The sequence below is a fragment of the Mus caroli genome, unplaced genomic scaffold (genome assembly GCF_978045245.1).
Source record: "Mus caroli unplaced genomic scaffold, Mus_caroli_1 scaffold_10, whole genome shotgun sequence".
In the NCBI taxonomy this organism is placed as follows: Eukaryota; Metazoa; Chordata; class Mammalia; order Rodentia; family Muridae; genus Mus; species Mus caroli.
Window position 1 is genome coordinate 24,015,472 of NW_028227265.1, and position 14,536 is coordinate 24,030,007.

The following is a 14,536-nucleotide window of genomic DNA, read 5'->3' on the forward strand; positions in this document are numbered from 1 at the left end:
GGTAGCATACTCATTTCCTGTGTCTGGCTTAGCTAAGTCCTGGGAAAGCTTCATCTCAGTGCCAGCAGTTAGCTCCGGTGCCCTGGCTAACGCTAAACATGTAAGGTCAGCCCAGACATGTAAGCCCCAGCTGAGGGCCAAGGGCCCGGACCTGAGGTGGGGGAAGCTACAAGTAGATGAACCCCGTCTGCAAGTGGCTCTCCATCTGGCCCTAGCTATTGGAAGGGAGCAGCTACTTCCGTCTCAGAAGTAGTGTCCTGTGAAAGCAAGAGAAACAAGCTCAGAATTTCAGCTACAGTCTCTGGACTTTAGAAGGTGATGTCTTTTAGTCTCCTTCACAAACTGGCTTGTACTTGACCTGAAATGTTAAGGCCAAGGCCATTTGGCTAGATTTCTCAGTGGTAGTAGTTAAGAATCTGGTCTTTGGACTCCGTTATCATGTGACTTTTTGATGGCGGGTACAGGGGTCTGATACAGGAGCTTGGTGAGGGAACTCCTATGGGGCAGGAGAGCATAGCACAGATGTAAAGGACACCTGCATGGACAGGAGAGTGGGTGGGACTCCTGGTTTGCAGAGTATGGACTGAGTCTTTAACCTGCTGGGCTAGTGCATGGGGGCCATCTTTGCTGGCCACCTTGTGGTGCACCTGACTGCTGTCTCCATCGATCCAGCAGATGCCAATGTGCGGGACAAGAGCTACTCTGGGCCCCTGCCCATCTTCAACCGCAGCCAGCATGCGCATGTCATTGAAGACCTGCACTGCAACCTATGCGACGTGGACGTGTGAGTGCGTGAGTGTGAGCGAATGTGTGGGCCGTGAGCCAGGCTCCCCTGCACACGTAGACCTCTTAGCACTTGTACTTTCCCTAATGAAGAGTGTGGAGGGTGGGTGTGCTGGGGCCACGCCTTCAACTCCAGCACTCAGGAAGCAGAGGCAGGCAGATCTCTGTGAGTTCCAGGACGTCCGTCCGAGCTACACAATAAGACCCAGTCTCACAAACAAAAACAGAAAGAGTCTTGGTGGAGCTGGGCATGGTGACCCTAGCCATTGGGAGGTGGACGTGGGATTTCAGTGAATTTAAGGCTAGTCAGGGCTACATAATAAGACAGGTCAAAAAATAAAAACACCAAAAAGTTTGGTGGAGTGACCTGAGATAGTGATTAGGAAAAACAAAACAAAAGAAGGCATAGCATTTTCTATAGCGAAACCAGAAGGCATTTGGCAGCACCAAAAACCTTTCTAAACGACTAGCTCTGCCAGTGACAACTTTAGCCTCTTGAAAGTACCCAGATAAGGGAGGAGGGCAGTTAAGCTTGAGTATTCTGCGTTAAGTGCTACATTCTTTAACAAAAGAGTCAGAGCCTACTGCTCAGAAAGCTGGACGGTGTCCTGAAGTCACAAAGCTACTGAGCAGCAAAGTCAAGGGCACACTAGCTGTCTGGTCCCAGCACATTCACTCAGTTATCTGTGAGCAGTCTGAGGCAGAGAGGCCAGCGGCTCCAAGCCCTCCTGCTAGTGAGGAGAGGAGACAGAATGCAGAACACCCGTTCTTCTTTGGCAAATTACAGTAACTCTCTGGGACTCCTCCCTACATTACTGGAGCTTTGTCGTCTCCCAGACTCATGTGTGGGTTGAGGGATAGAGTGCAGCCTGAGGCCAGCTCCACACTTGGAATCTGAAGAAGGGGTCTGTCTACAGGAACCAGAATGCCTGCTGCCATTCCCTAAGCAGCAGCCAGCACATGAGCTGAGTGGCTCTGCCAGTTGCTCTCCATGAGTGATGGAAGGAGGCACTGTTCTCCCATGCTCGTTTGGGTCTTCCGAGATGACCCAAACCCCACCGGTATCCTGACATGGCCCCTCTCTCACCAGTTCCTTGCCTATGAGTTTCGTTAATGCCCCTGGATGACAGTGAATACATCTCCTTTTGGCTCCTTTACAGTTAGCCCACACATGGCTTCTGATTGAATGCCAGAAAAATTCCCGTAGGATGGCAAGGAAAGTGACCCCAAAACGGAGCTGTTAGAAGTGCAATTAAAGTACCAGTCGGGTAGCTATGCACTTTGCCTCGGGTCCCACACCTGCATCTTGTGTGTGGTCTGGCACACATGTCCTTGCTTGGAAAGGATGCCTCCTTCCCTTCTCATGTGACCTTTACGTAGGTATGTAGTTCAAGAGTAGGACCTTAAAAGACACCCTTCTTCCCTCTACCATGACCCTCAGCACCTTCTCCAGGGGTCCCACCTCCTGTTTCCACCAGAGGGCGCGTGCGCTCCTCATTGCTGCGGTCCGAGGAAGGGCAGAGGTGCCTGTGGGTAATCAGGAACCAGGCTTGACTCAGGTCGCTATGCTGGATGGGCTGGCTGACCATCAGGCGCCTTCCCCCCAAACTTCCGCAGGAGTGCGCGATCCAAACACTGCAGCGCCTGCAATAAGTGCGTATGCGGCTTCGATCACCATTGCAAGTGGCTCAACAACTGCGTGGGCGAGAGGAACTATCGGTGAGAACCAGCTGGGGCCTGGGCTTGCCTGGTCTATTGAGGACTGCTTTGTGATACACTATACAGTTGTGGGTGGGGATGCGCGCCCGCCCAGAAGGTGATACTTGGGTTGGCAGAGGGTGGGTTCAGAGTCCGCCATCCTATTGGTCCCGGCTAAGATGGGGAGCCTGAGAAGTGGATGCTTTCAGAGTCTTCCCGCTCTAAGCCTGTGGCCAATGAGTTGTTGGGGTCAGGAGCCGGCTTCTTATTAAGCTGGTGTTCCTGAGGACTGACAGCTGCCCGTGGTTGGGCCAGGCTCTTTCTACACAGTGTGGCGTCTGCTTTATTGGGTGTTCTGCTCCTGGTGCTGGTGGCCACTTATGTCTTCGTGGAGTTCTTTGTCAACCCCATGCGGCTTCGTACCAACCAACACTTTGAAGGTCGGTGTCGGTTCTAGACACAGACTTGTTTTAGTCAGTGCGCCCCTGACCCCTGGCTAAGCACAGTCTGCCTGTGCCCTGCAGTCTTGAAGAACCACACGGATGTGTGGTTTGTGTTCTTGCCTGCTGCCCCTGTGGAGACCCAGGCTCCTGCCATCCTGGCCCTGGCTGCCCTGCTCATCCTTCTGGGCCTGCTTTCTACAGCCCTGCTTGGCCACCTGCTCTGCTTCCACATTTATCTAAGTAAGTGCCTCCTCCAGGTTTGCCTCGAAGGGGATAGGGTCTCCACCTTTTCGGGCTGTAGAACCTTGAAGTCCTAAACCGTACAGTGCTGGCTGTTTGTGGTTGGCCTGGTTTTGCCCTACTTGGTACATGTGTGATAGGGATTTGAACCTAGTGCCGGCTGCCCTAGCTTTTGCGTTCCGGGGTTACCTCTCCACTGCTGACCCATGTCTTCCCATACCCACCAGTGTGGCACAAGCTCACCACCTATGAATACATCGTGCAGCACCGTCCAGCTCAGGAAGCAAAGGAGACCCACAAGGAGCTGGAGTCATGTCCCCGCAAGGTGCGGTCCATTCAGGTATAGAGGCCTTGAGAGGTGGGCTTGGGTGTACATGTGTGTGGTGGGGAGTGAGGCTGTGCAGCAAGAGCCATGGAGGAGACCATGCATGGGAAGCAAGCCTAGAGCAGCAGCTACAGTGGAGTCCTGGAGACGTAGGACCCTGCCTAAGCTGGGCACACCAGCACTAACATAGCCAAAAGGAGCTCCGTGTTTCTGTAGTCCTGTGTACCTTCCTGTGCCGGCACTGGCATGTGGTAGAGGAAGCCAGCCCTCAGTTGACAACTGGCTGTGTTAGAATAACTATCAACTCTCTTCATCTGTAACCTCTGCTCCTTACATCTTATTCTACTTTAGTTTTAGAACAGGGACAACTGTTACCATCCCTGTTAGAGATAAGCATATTGATGTCCAGCAAGGTTAAAAGGCAGCCTGGTCTGAGGAGAGTTAAGGTCTCTGTGCATAGAGAACTAGGAACCCTGCAACCTAGGCTTTGGCCTGCTCAGCCCAGCTGCAGACCAGCCTGTCCCCATTCCCACGCCCCCCTGGCTTCCTGAGGTCAGCAGCTGGGGATGGAGGTGGTCCAGTCTTCAAAGCCCCTAGGGACTGTAAAGGCAGGGGGCCCCGGGCAGGCTTCGCTGGGAAGGCTGAGCCCTGGATCCCAAATCCTCATGGCAACTGGATACAAACACAGGCTGGTGGGCGGTTTGGAAAAGGACCCTGCCTCTTTTGCTCGTCCCTAGGGCTTGGACCCTGCCTGTGGGCCAAGCTGAAGAGTGCTACCAACTGGGAGAAAACCCTGGTCTCCCCATCCCATCCCTGCCCTGTGCTGGGCACTAAGTGTTTGCAGATAGTGGTAGCCATCCTAGAGTAGGGTAAGTAGGCAAGGCTTGCTCTGGGATGCCCGAATCCCAGGCTCCTAGGCTCTCTGCTCTGCCTAGGCTGTGGGCCCAACTGTGACTGCAGCAGAGACATTTCATTCTGTTCTGTTTGTCTACAGCTAATGACAGGGCAAGCCTATCCTGTAGGAGCCAGGTGCTTGCTCCCTTTTACAGAAGAGAGAGTTAAGGCTAAGAGCCTCCAAAACACCACTCAGTAATGTGGCAATGTTTGAAGGTTTCTAAGGAAGGGCAAGGCTCAGCTCTGAGGAGAGGAGGAAGTCTAAGCAGGCACCTTCCTGTGATAGCTTCACTTTCTTTTAGCAGCTTAGGGCTTGGCTTCTAGCCTATCCTGGAGTTGAAGGGATCCGAGGTAGCCTGTCTTTGCTGCGTTCCTACTAAAGGAGGGGAGACATGAGGAAAGTGACCGTAGGGCCCAGGACTGGGACTTGCCACTGATCCCTGTGCTGTTCTGCTTGGGCAGCTATTCCCATAGCCAACCCCAAAGGGTCATCCTGGGCAGAATTTGAGCCTGGGTTTCATCGGGGACCTCAGTATTTGCACCTGTGCAGTCAGCCAGTGGTTGGCTGAGCCTTGTCCTAGTCCCTAAAACTCTCAGGGACCGGGCAGGCAGCCTCCCAACCCCCACCCAGCAGGAATTTGGGAGGGGCCCCTCTCTAGAGCCGTTGCCCCCAAAACATAGGCTTGTTTTAGAGACGGCTTTCTGTTACAGTGTCGTCTCTGCCTTAGTCAGGACGCCTCTGTCACCATGGAAACGACTGCCTAGCAGGCGACAGCTGTCTGGGTGCTCCCTCCAGCTCACTGGCTCCGCCCTTTGCCCTCTGCCCCACTCCCTTTCCCGAGGTGGCTTTTCCCCGGTCTTTTATTTCTTCACCTGCAGTTCTCTCTAGCAAAGCTGGGGGCATCTGGCATGCAGTGCCAGCCTAGCCACTCCCAGCCCTTTTGCTTGGGGTTCGTTCTGCTGTCATCACTCCTTCACGGTTCTGGGCTGCAGCACTGTTCCGTCACCTGTACCCTTTCCTTTTGGGGAATACACATAACAATGACTGTACTCACATTCTCCTTCCCAGCAGCCAAAAACTATGGCTGGTACACTGAGGTGCACGCAGTATGTGTGCTGCAGACACACAGCCTGGAGCGCACACGCTGGCCTGGGAATAGTTTTGTGGTTTCCTGGCCCCTGAACAAGTTAGTTCAGTGGCTGGAGCCCTAAGAGGAGTCAGGGGTAGGTGAGGGCAACTTGATTGTCTTGTCCCTGTGAACCTCTTGGTTAAGCTATAGTCTAGGCATACTGGACATAAGGGCCTGCAGCTTTCCGCTGGTAGAATAGCTGCAGCTTGACTAGATAAAGCAAGTCCTTGTGATGAGGTAGGACTTAGAAATGCATGTTTGAAGCCTTGTTTTGTAGAAGGGCTCTCCCAGCACATCTGAGAACCAGGAAGACACCCCTAACCTCTGGGACATGAGACCACTCAGCTATCAGAGAGGGCAGTAACAAGGTGTGCTCAGGGCTGAAGATCCTCTGGATCTACACATAGTCTCCTAGCCTTCCTGACCCCTCTCTCCCAAGGAGATGGAGTTCTACATGAGGACCTTCAGCCATGTGCGTCCAGAGCCCTCTGGCCAGGCTAGGACAGCAGCATTAAATGCCAAGTAAGTGTCACCTGGCTGTTCCCATCGGAGGTGGGAGAAAGGGTAGGCCAGGGTCAAAACATGGGTCTGGGTCCAGCTCAGCACAATCTTGGATGGATTAGTCTCTGTCCTGCTAGGAAGGGAACCTCTAGCAGGAGGGACTCCGGGGCAGCATCTAGAGTTTGCTCTCTGGCTTTTACCTCAGTCCTTCCCAGTTTCTTGCCACCCAAGGCCAAGTGGAACCACCACTACCCTCCTCCTCAGACACACTGGCTCTGCCTCCACGGATCCAACCCCAGGTAGGAGGGGCTGGGTTTGGACCTCTGCCCCAGAAGAGGGAGATGGAAAAGAGACCTGCACTCTGATGACACCTCTGCTGCTTTCGGCAAAGTGGGGTCTGGAGAAGCAGCCCACACTTCCCTTTGTCTTTACAGAAAAAGAGGAAGCGGCGTGTGTATAGATTGCCCAGGTCTGGGGTCTTGGACCGAGAGCTCCCACTGCCCAGGTTACGGGGTGAGCGCCGCTCTCTGCTTGGATCCTATTGGATTAGTTCGCGGGAGGGAAAGGTTTTAAAGCCCTAGCTACAGCCCTTATCTCAACCTAAGTTCCCCTCTGTGCGCAGAGACTGGGACTCCTAGCCGCCACTCCAGCTCTTCATCTGATTCCACCAGTGCCAGCCCAGTGCATGCTGGGGACTCTGCAGGCGCCTACTACTCGGCATCAGCTGAGTCCATGGAAGAGATTCCAGTGGCCCAGACGCGCCTGGGCAGTGCGGCACTGGGCGCCCCAGGAGCCAGGGGCCGAGAGTCTGGGCTGGCTCTACAGGCACGTTCGCCTGCTGTTTTTGTGAGCCCGAGCAGTGGCGAGCCCGGAACACCTGGAGGCGGCGACGGCCTGCCTTAGCCCACTAAGGCTAAGGACTAGAGGCAGGAGGGCCTTGTAGGATCGGCTGACCAGACTCTATGCAACACCCCACATTCGCCGTAACGTAACGAGTGCACTTTAGGGACCTCAAGGTCGACAGGATCGGCCTTCCTTACCCAAGACTCAGCAATATCCGCTCCACCAGCCCTGATGCCCCAATAAACTTTTTTTTTTTTTAATGCTTTTGCGGACTTAATGCTTATTTTCATAGTGGAAAAATTCATGGGTCTCACAGAAGCAGGACCACCATTGCTAGCTTGGGGCAGAGAAAGGGGAGCGGGTTAGGAAAGGTCTCTGGACAGGGTTTTTCTTTTAAGTGTTGGGAATCAAAAACATGGGGTCTTGTTCAAGCACTACCACTCTCCTCTGTCCCTCCTCCCATTTCCCAGGGTAGCCTCGAACATTTGAACCTACTGCTTCAGTCTCCCGAATCCTCAGATTGCAGGCTTGTGCCACCACACCCACCCAGCAAGGTTAATAAATTAATAAATATTTATTTAGTATTTTTATTTAGTTTTTTAGTATTTGCAGTTGGAGACTGAAGAGGAAGCAGGTTAGGGAGGCGCATTGGAACAAGAAGCTGTGAGGCGGGGAGAAGAGAATGGGAGGAGGCAGCCACCAAAGTACCCAGCATTTGGGGGATGGGGTGGGTAAGAACGCGTGATCCACTGATTGTCTCAGTCTTTTAGTGCTTCAGAATGTGGCCTGCTGAGAACCTAGGAATGAGTGAATGCCACAGGGTTAGCGGCAGCTGTGGTCTTGGAGCCAGCTGTAGATCTTTGTCAATGAGGGGCGGGATCCCCTTCTTCAGTTCAGCTCCTAGACAGTCTCAGGTTGATTCTTTCAGCAGTCTCGTGAGGGTTGGGGACCCCACTGGAACTTTGGGGGGCTGTTTTCCCATTGGCCGTGGGAGTTCCTATCTTAGGACATCCAGGACTGCAGAGGGCAGCTCTGACCGCTTGAGGACCGCGGTCGAAGGGGAGGAGCAGGATAAGGCTGTCGCTGCAATTCTGCGGGCCCAGCGCCCACAGAGCACATAGGGCGGGGTCTGGTGGGAGGAGCTAGCGTGACCTTGGTCACTCTCCCGCCGAGACAGCCTAGGGGGTGGGACTCACTGTCTCTATGGTGACCGAGAAACAGGGGATAATACTACGGAGCCGCCCGGGCTGCAGTCCCGCCCGGGAGCCGGCAGGGAGCGGAGCTGTGGAGCCTCCTGGTCTCCAGCATCAGTTCCTGGGTCCTGTCCGAAGGCACGCTCAGGAGCAGCCAAGCCGTAGAAGCCGGTAGGAGACTGAACATCGACCACCCTAATTCGTATCCCCCAAAAGGAGGGGTGGGTGGGAGCAGCCTGAACCAACCTCAGATGGTACTGAGCTGAGTCTATCAGCTGAACACCCCGGCCCTGGCCCCAAGGGTTACACACACACACACACACACACACTCCTGCCCCCACCTTCTTGCCAGGCTGATTGATGACTGCAGCTGTCCCAGCAGGAGCTGACGAGCGGATTCAGTTCAGAGGCGTGAACACTGTGCCCAGGGTCTGAGGACCCCAGAGCAGCTGCTGTGATTCTGCTCCACCTCAACAGCCCCCAAATTCATCTACCCATAGACAGGAGTGAGCAGTAGCTCAGGATCCTCCCATTTCCTTGAGAAAAGCATCATGTAGCACCCCAAACTCCCCTGGACACGTTTACCTTTGGTGTTCAAGTACAGGGCTTTGGGTCCCCGGGGCAAAGGGCGTGGCGGACCCCATTTACAGTCCCACGGAGGTCCCTGCAGAGTGCGATCTCTGGGTTTCTGAGTCTTAAAAATTGCAATTTATGGATGAGTAGGTGTGGTCAGCAGAAAAGGCCTTTCAGTGTGGACCAACTAGTAATGGAAGAAGAGGAAGTTGTTCAGGGGGCAGGTTGTGGTCATTGGACACTTTTTTTTTTTCTCCCTAAGAGGCAAGGTAAAGATGGTGGCTGAGAACAAGGGTGTGGTCAGGAGGCTGCAGTGGGTGTGGTGATGGTGGTATGTCTTAACATGATGCCTGGCGATGCCAGTGCTGCTTAGACTCTGAGGGGCTTTAGGTCAGGTCTGTGTCACTAGCTTTAGCATATGAGTAAAGAGGGGATGCTGAGGGTGTGGTCAGGGAACTGTGTGTGTGTGTGGTGGGTGCTCAATGCTTTGCATGGAAGTATGGAGGTGTTACTGATAGACTGAGAGATTTCAAGGCAGGGCTGTGTCAGAAGCTGTAGCTATATGGATGAACGGGAATGCTCCAAGGGTATGGCCAGGGGGCCTTTGTAAGGGTGCAGAGTCCGGCTAGTGACTGTGGTTGGGGTCTTCAGGATGTGAGTTAAAAGGATGCAAAATGGATGCAAGTGTGCGCAGGGTTTGATTTGGAGAGGGACTTTCAGGGTGGGGCCGAGGGTGTGGTTAGAGATCTGCAATGGAGCCCTGAGGAGGGTGTGGTCAGGGGTCTGTAGTAGGACATGCACTTGACTGCAGGGCTGTGGGCATGCTGGGGAGGGGTTTCATTGCAGGGGTCTTAATGTCTGTGTGGGGATGGAAAAGGAAAAAGGGTCAAATTCAAGGCTTTGGGTGTGGGTGGAGGAAGCCTCAGTGCAAGGCTGTGGGTATGGTTAGTGGGTACAAGGCAGAGGGTGTGGAGGGCCAGGGCTCAGTGCATCTGAGCTATGGGAACGTGGACTGGCGTGGTCACGCTCAGTGAAAAGAAGACCTTAGTGGAGGGCTGAAGTGTAGACAATGGGATTGTGCCTCAGTGAAGGATTGAGGCACCAAGATCATGGCCCCATGGAAGAATTTAGGGGCTACTGTCCAAGTCTCTACCCAGGTTTCTTCGTTTCCCACTCTTAAGCTCCACAGACTGGAAGCTACAGCTTCAATCAGTGGCAAGGGGCCAGGAAGCCACGGTTGTGCCCTAGGCTTAGGGAGTGCTGGTATGCCCCACCCGTGGGCCCCTGATCCCCAGCCCAGCCCAGCCCAGCCCAGCAGCACTGGGAGCTTCTCCCTGAAGCCGCCCTGACACCATCCTACCCTTAGCAACTGTCTCCAAGCAGCACCACCCTCCCTTAGCAACTGTCTCCAGGCTCCACAAACTGTGGCCAGGCCAGACCCAAGTTCCTGCTCCCCTCCTGTTTTTGTTTAACAGCAAATAGTAACAAGGCCAGGGCTGGGCCAGCTGCGCCCCTGCCTAGGGCAGGCACCACTGCCCTTGCTCTTGCTCCATTGTCAGGCTGAGGCTGGGCCTCCCTAGGTCTCCATGACCTTTACAGAGACACTGCCCTCACTACATACCTGCCCATACACCACCCTTGTCTGGCATTGACCCAGATTGACAGGAGTTTTCAGGGAGGCTTTTCTGCCACCATCCCCCACTTCCACCCAACCAGGCTTTGTGCCAGGGACAGACAAAGCCATGGCCCTAGCTGCTATCATCACAGTCTTTCAGGACAGTGCCCTTCTGTTCCCAGGGCCGTGTGGGCATCATGACTTCATCTTCTGAGCCCTCTTGACATCCAGGGCTGGCACCGAGCGACAGCACCTTTCTGCCCATAGCTCATCCTCAGCTCCGGGCATAGACAGACACAAGGTGCTAACCCCTAGGCATCCCAGTCCTGACTGAGGGACTAATGTGCTGCCAACTCACACCTCACAGGGTTTTGTTTTGTTTTGTTTTGTTTTGAGACAGGGTTTCTCTGTGTAGCCCTGGCTGTCCTGGAACTCATTCTGTAGACCAGGCTGGCCTCAAACTCAGAAAGTCGCCTGCCTCTGCCTCCTGAGTGCTGGGATTAAGGGCGTGCGCCACCCCTGTCCAGCACCTCACAGGTCTTGAGAAGGCAGTAGGGGCATTCTGGGTCTAGAGGAGGTGGGAATAACTTGGCCGGGAGGTGACTGTGGCGGATCCTCGCAGGGTGGCATGGCAGCGAGCACGGACATAGCTGGGCTGGAGGAGAGCTTCCGGAAGTTTGCCATCCATGGCGACCCCAAGGCCAGCGGGCAAGAGATGAACGGCAAGAACTGGGCCAAGCTGTGCAAGGACTGTAAGGTGGCCGACGGAAAGGCCGTAACGGGTACTGACGTCGACATCGTCTTCTCCAAAGTCAAGTGAGCACCAGGCAGCCCCCGTTTCTCGTGCTTCCAGAAAGTGGGGGGCGTGCGGGGTGGTTAGGGAGCTGGAATCAGGGAGGATGTCAAAAAGGGGGGATCCTTACGGTGTACACGGTGTCTGGCAGGGCGAAATCTGCTAGAGTAATCAACTATGAGGAGTTCAAGAAGGCCCTGGAAGAGCTGGCAACCAAGCGGTTCAAGGGGAAGTCCAAAGAGGAGGCCTTTGATGCCATCTGCCAGCTGATAGCGGGCAAGGAACCGGCCAACATTGGCGTCACCGTAAGTGCCCTGCCACTGAGATGGGTGGGGGTGGGTGGGGTAGGGGGTGGATCTCAGCAGGAGTGGGGGTGGGTGGGATGGGCCAAGTTCCCTCTCACAGGACTCTGTGGGAATTCTATCCAAACAGAAAGCTAAAACGGGTGGTGCTGTGGACCGGCTGACGGACACCAGTAAGTATACCGGCTCCCACAAAGAACGCTTTGATGAGAGCGGCAAGGGAAAGGGCATCGCTGGACGGCAGGACATCCTGGATGACAGTGGCTACGTGAGTGCGTACAAGAACGCAGGCACCTATGACGCCAAGGTGAAGAAGTGACACCCTGCCAAAGCCCCCAGGAAGGCTGTCCCACTGGAAGCCCAGGCCTGGGGTCCAGGGTCACATGGAGCAAGAAAGCTTGGCTCCCTCCCTGCTGGATCTGCCACCAAGAGCTTCCTGCCCAGTCCCAGGGCCATCCCATCAGGCCTCTGACCCAGACTGCTGTGTCCCTTCTTCCTGTCTCCCTGTTGTCTGTCTGGGAATCAGTGCCTATATCCTCACCGCCCCAGCCTGGTCCCAGGCATGGCTGACTCTTGCCTGCTTGCCTCATATTTAAGCTGCTGCTCTGGCCAAGTGCCTAATTCTTACCCAGACCTCAATAAAGATACCTTTTGTACCAGGATGGACTGACTGAGTCTACGGTGATGGGGTCACTCACACTGTAGCACCCCCTATTATCCCCTCCTGCATACACACCCTGCTAGGCTCTTCCTTCCCATTGGTAGCCAAGGATAGATGCTATCTCCTTCCATTAGCGAGTCCTTCCCATTAGTGCAGAGCAGAGCCAGCCAGCCCAAGACAGCCTTAGGGAGATGCAGAGCTTTTTACTGGACCCTGACCCTAGGGTGATGACATCACAGCCTGTTATCCAATCAATAAGGCCTCAATCTGCTCTCAACATTTGCACAGGATGAAACATCAGAATTGGCCTGGACCAAGCCTTGGCAGAGGCTCAGGGCCAGGCTTCAGCACTGTGGCTGCCAACAGGGGGCTACTCGGGTAAGGCATTTTGGGCTGTAGCCCAGAATCTCAGACTATTCTGGGATAGAAAGAACTAGAGAATAAACAATTGATGCCCTTACTCTATGGCCGAGGAAGCTGAGACCTAGGGAAGAAAGAGATTTCAACAGATGAGCCCTGAACTATAGACCTCTTATCTTCATGCCAGCCCTGTTCTGGAACAGCAAGCCCCAACACTGTTTCTCAAAAACAAAAAACAAAACACACACATGGGACCTAATGGCCAGTGATGAGCCTGATGTCCCACAGTGAGGGACTTCTGGCTGACTCCCTCCCATCTGTTCACCATTCTGATGGGGAAGGTGTGGCCATTCTGTTCCCTACCAGATCATCACTCCTTGGAGTTGCCCTTGTCTGGCTAGAGCTGTTCCCAAGCACGCCCTTCACGTCCTTGCTGTGGTAGCAAGGAGGCTGGTGGACTTAGGGCCTGTCTATCAGAGGGCAGCTTCTGGGTTTCACAGGCTCAGGGTCACAGTAACTTCTTTTCTGTGTGCCCCATTCCCACAGGCTGTCCTGGGACGCTCTGTTCACACTGGGCTTAAGCCCAACCACGTGGGGAGGAGACACTCAGACAAGTGGTGTGAGACAGACAGGGATGAAGAAAGGTCAGGTGGAAAGCAGAGGGCCCCAGGCTAGCACCTGTCTCCCAGATGCCAGAGGCTGGCTCTTCACTGGGATGTCCCTCTCAAGCTACCTGGGAAGAGTTCCAGCTTTGCCCTCCCCAGTAGTAAAGAAGCAGTCCCTCCATGGAGCCTGGGAAATCCGTTTGAATCCCAAGCTTCATGGAAATTATCTACTTACTGATTGATTGTCACAGCGAGTGGGTTTACCTGTGTGGGCCTTACTCTCAGCTAGAGTTGCAGGGGTGTGGGGAGGGAGACAGCTAATGAGGAGGGGGACAGCAGCCTGTTATCCCTGTGACTGGTGGGATGACTTGGAGAAACGGGGAGGAGGGTATTGCCTGACCCTAAACTCCACGTAGTAGGAGAAAGCTCCCTCATGTTCTTTGAAAAGGCACATAGAGCCAGAAGCAGCTCAGTGTCCACTTAGGGCCAGGGAGACTTCCGAGGTTAAAATCCACGAGTGCCTTCTCTAGTAAGGCTCTGCTGATAAGGACACCCCGTTAACTACCTCTCTACAGAGACTTCTGTTTTGGGAGAAACCTCCCTGAGAACTGGTTGCACACCAACCTTGCACCAGACAGTCCACTGTAGGGCAGGCTTAGAGTGCCAGCCTCTCCACTAGTTTTCCTCTGCTCCAGAGGTTTTCCTCTGCCCTCCAAGTTGGGTCTAGCTAGCCCTGCGTGGTGACAACGATGGTCTTCCCCTTGCTATTATACTAGCTACCTCCTGTCCCTGGGACTACATGACACATCAGGAAAAATCAGAATCTGAGAGAACTTACTTCCCCCAGGAGTGCCCAGCAGCCCAAGAACGGCCAGCCTGAATCAGCCATTTCCTGTGACAAAGGGAGATGGCCATGGAGGTAGCTTTAGCATGCCAGGCTCTTCACCTCTCTTTAGAGGAGCTCTGTGCAGATGCTGGGTTACCACTGTAAGATGCTCAGACGAGAGGCAGGAAGAGGCAGTACAAAGAAACACCGTGTTTGCCCGTGGTGGCTCACACAGCAGGGTGGTTTGTGCCCTGAGTTGTTTCTAAAGTGACAACTCAGTCATCTCCCTTTTTAGGCAAGGCTTAGGCTCTATGGAGACTTCTTAATGGGAGAGGGAGACAGAGAAGCTGGCTTTTGTAGAACATGCAGACAAAAGCTTATGTCTCCTCTTGAAAAGCCAGATAAACCCAGGTGTGTGTCTGTGGGTTTATTTATAATTCAGAAACATGGGGGCTTCACAACCCACAATGTGGCACAGGACTCCTTCCCTGCATGGCATGTGAGTTAGTTAGCTCCTTGCCTCTCTTCCTGACATGGTGACATAGGTAAAGTGGCATCAAAGTGACAACAGTTTTGTTTTCTGGCCACACTGGCAGCTCTGGAGAGTGCTGATATTGAAGCAGACCCACTGAGGTTTGGGATACCTGATCTATCAGGACCAAAGAATGTACAGTCCTCATGTGGGAAATGACACTGAACCCAGGCATGTCACAAGCTGCGCCTCGCATGGGTGTGTGCCTGCCGATTCTGC

General features: G+C 54.1%; 2 protein-coding genes across 9 annotated transcripts in view; both read left to right on the top strand.

Moving 5' to 3' along the window:
- Zdhhc1 (zDHHC palmitoyltransferase 1) overlaps positions 1-7,117 on the top strand; it is a 25,496-nt gene extending 18,379 nt beyond the window's left edge. For 2 of the 7 annotated variants that reach the window (XM_021170059.3, XM_021170060.3), the window contains 9 exons: positions 609-784; positions 2,401-2,502; positions 2,797-2,921; positions 3,006-3,164; positions 3,392-3,504; positions 5,953-6,035; positions 6,220-6,313; positions 6,449-6,527; positions 6,637-7,117. In XM_021170059.3, coding sequence (XP_021025718.1) covers positions 609-784; positions 2,401-2,502; positions 2,797-2,921; positions 3,006-3,164; positions 3,392-3,504; positions 5,953-6,035; positions 6,220-6,313; positions 6,449-6,527; positions 6,637-6,917 — 1,212 coding nt within the window. In that variant the 3' untranslated portion in view covers positions 6,918-7,117. The remainder of the gene's footprint in view (positions 1-608; positions 785-2,400; positions 2,503-2,796; positions 2,922-3,005; positions 3,165-3,391; positions 3,505-5,952; positions 6,036-6,219; positions 6,314-6,448; positions 6,528-6,636) is intronic. The other 5 variants (XM_085843633.1, XM_085843632.1, XM_029480853.2 and 2 more) reach the window with 4 other exon arrangements.
- Positions 7,118-8,045: 928 nt separating this feature from the next.
- Tppp3 (tubulin polymerization promoting protein family member 3) lies at positions 8,046-11,995 on the top strand. Of its 2 annotated transcripts, XM_085843634.1 has the most exons (5): positions 8,046-8,221; position 8,352; positions 10,861-11,054; positions 11,183-11,336; positions 11,464-11,995. In XM_085843634.1, exons 1-5 carry the CDS (start codon positions 8,061-8,063, stop codon positions 11,650-11,652), a joined length of 699 nt encoding a protein of 232 aa, XP_085699760.1. In that variant the 5' UTR covers positions 8,046-8,060; the 3' UTR covers positions 11,653-11,995. The 2 variants fall into 2 exon arrangements, with proteins under 2 accessions (XP_085699760.1, XP_021026286.1); XM_021170627.3 differs by lacking the exon at position 8,352 and having other exon boundaries at positions 8,081-8,221.
- Positions 11,996-14,536: the final 2,541 nt, after the last annotated feature.

Excerpts from the sequence above, each read along its gene's own strand:
- Tppp3 (XM_085843634.1), top strand. The coding sequence starts at position 8,061 with ATGGTGACCGAGAAACAGGGGATAATACTACGGAGCCGCCCGGGCTGC. Across the intron at positions 11,055-11,182 it reads ATCGTCTTCTCCAAAGTCAA|GGCGAAATCTGCTAGAGTAA; the intron begins GTGAGCACCAGG and ends GGTGTCTGGCAG. Across the intron at positions 11,337-11,463 it reads CGGCCAACATTGGCGTCACC|AAAGCTAAAACGGGTGGTGC; the intron begins GTAAGTGCCCTG and ends CTATCCAAACAG.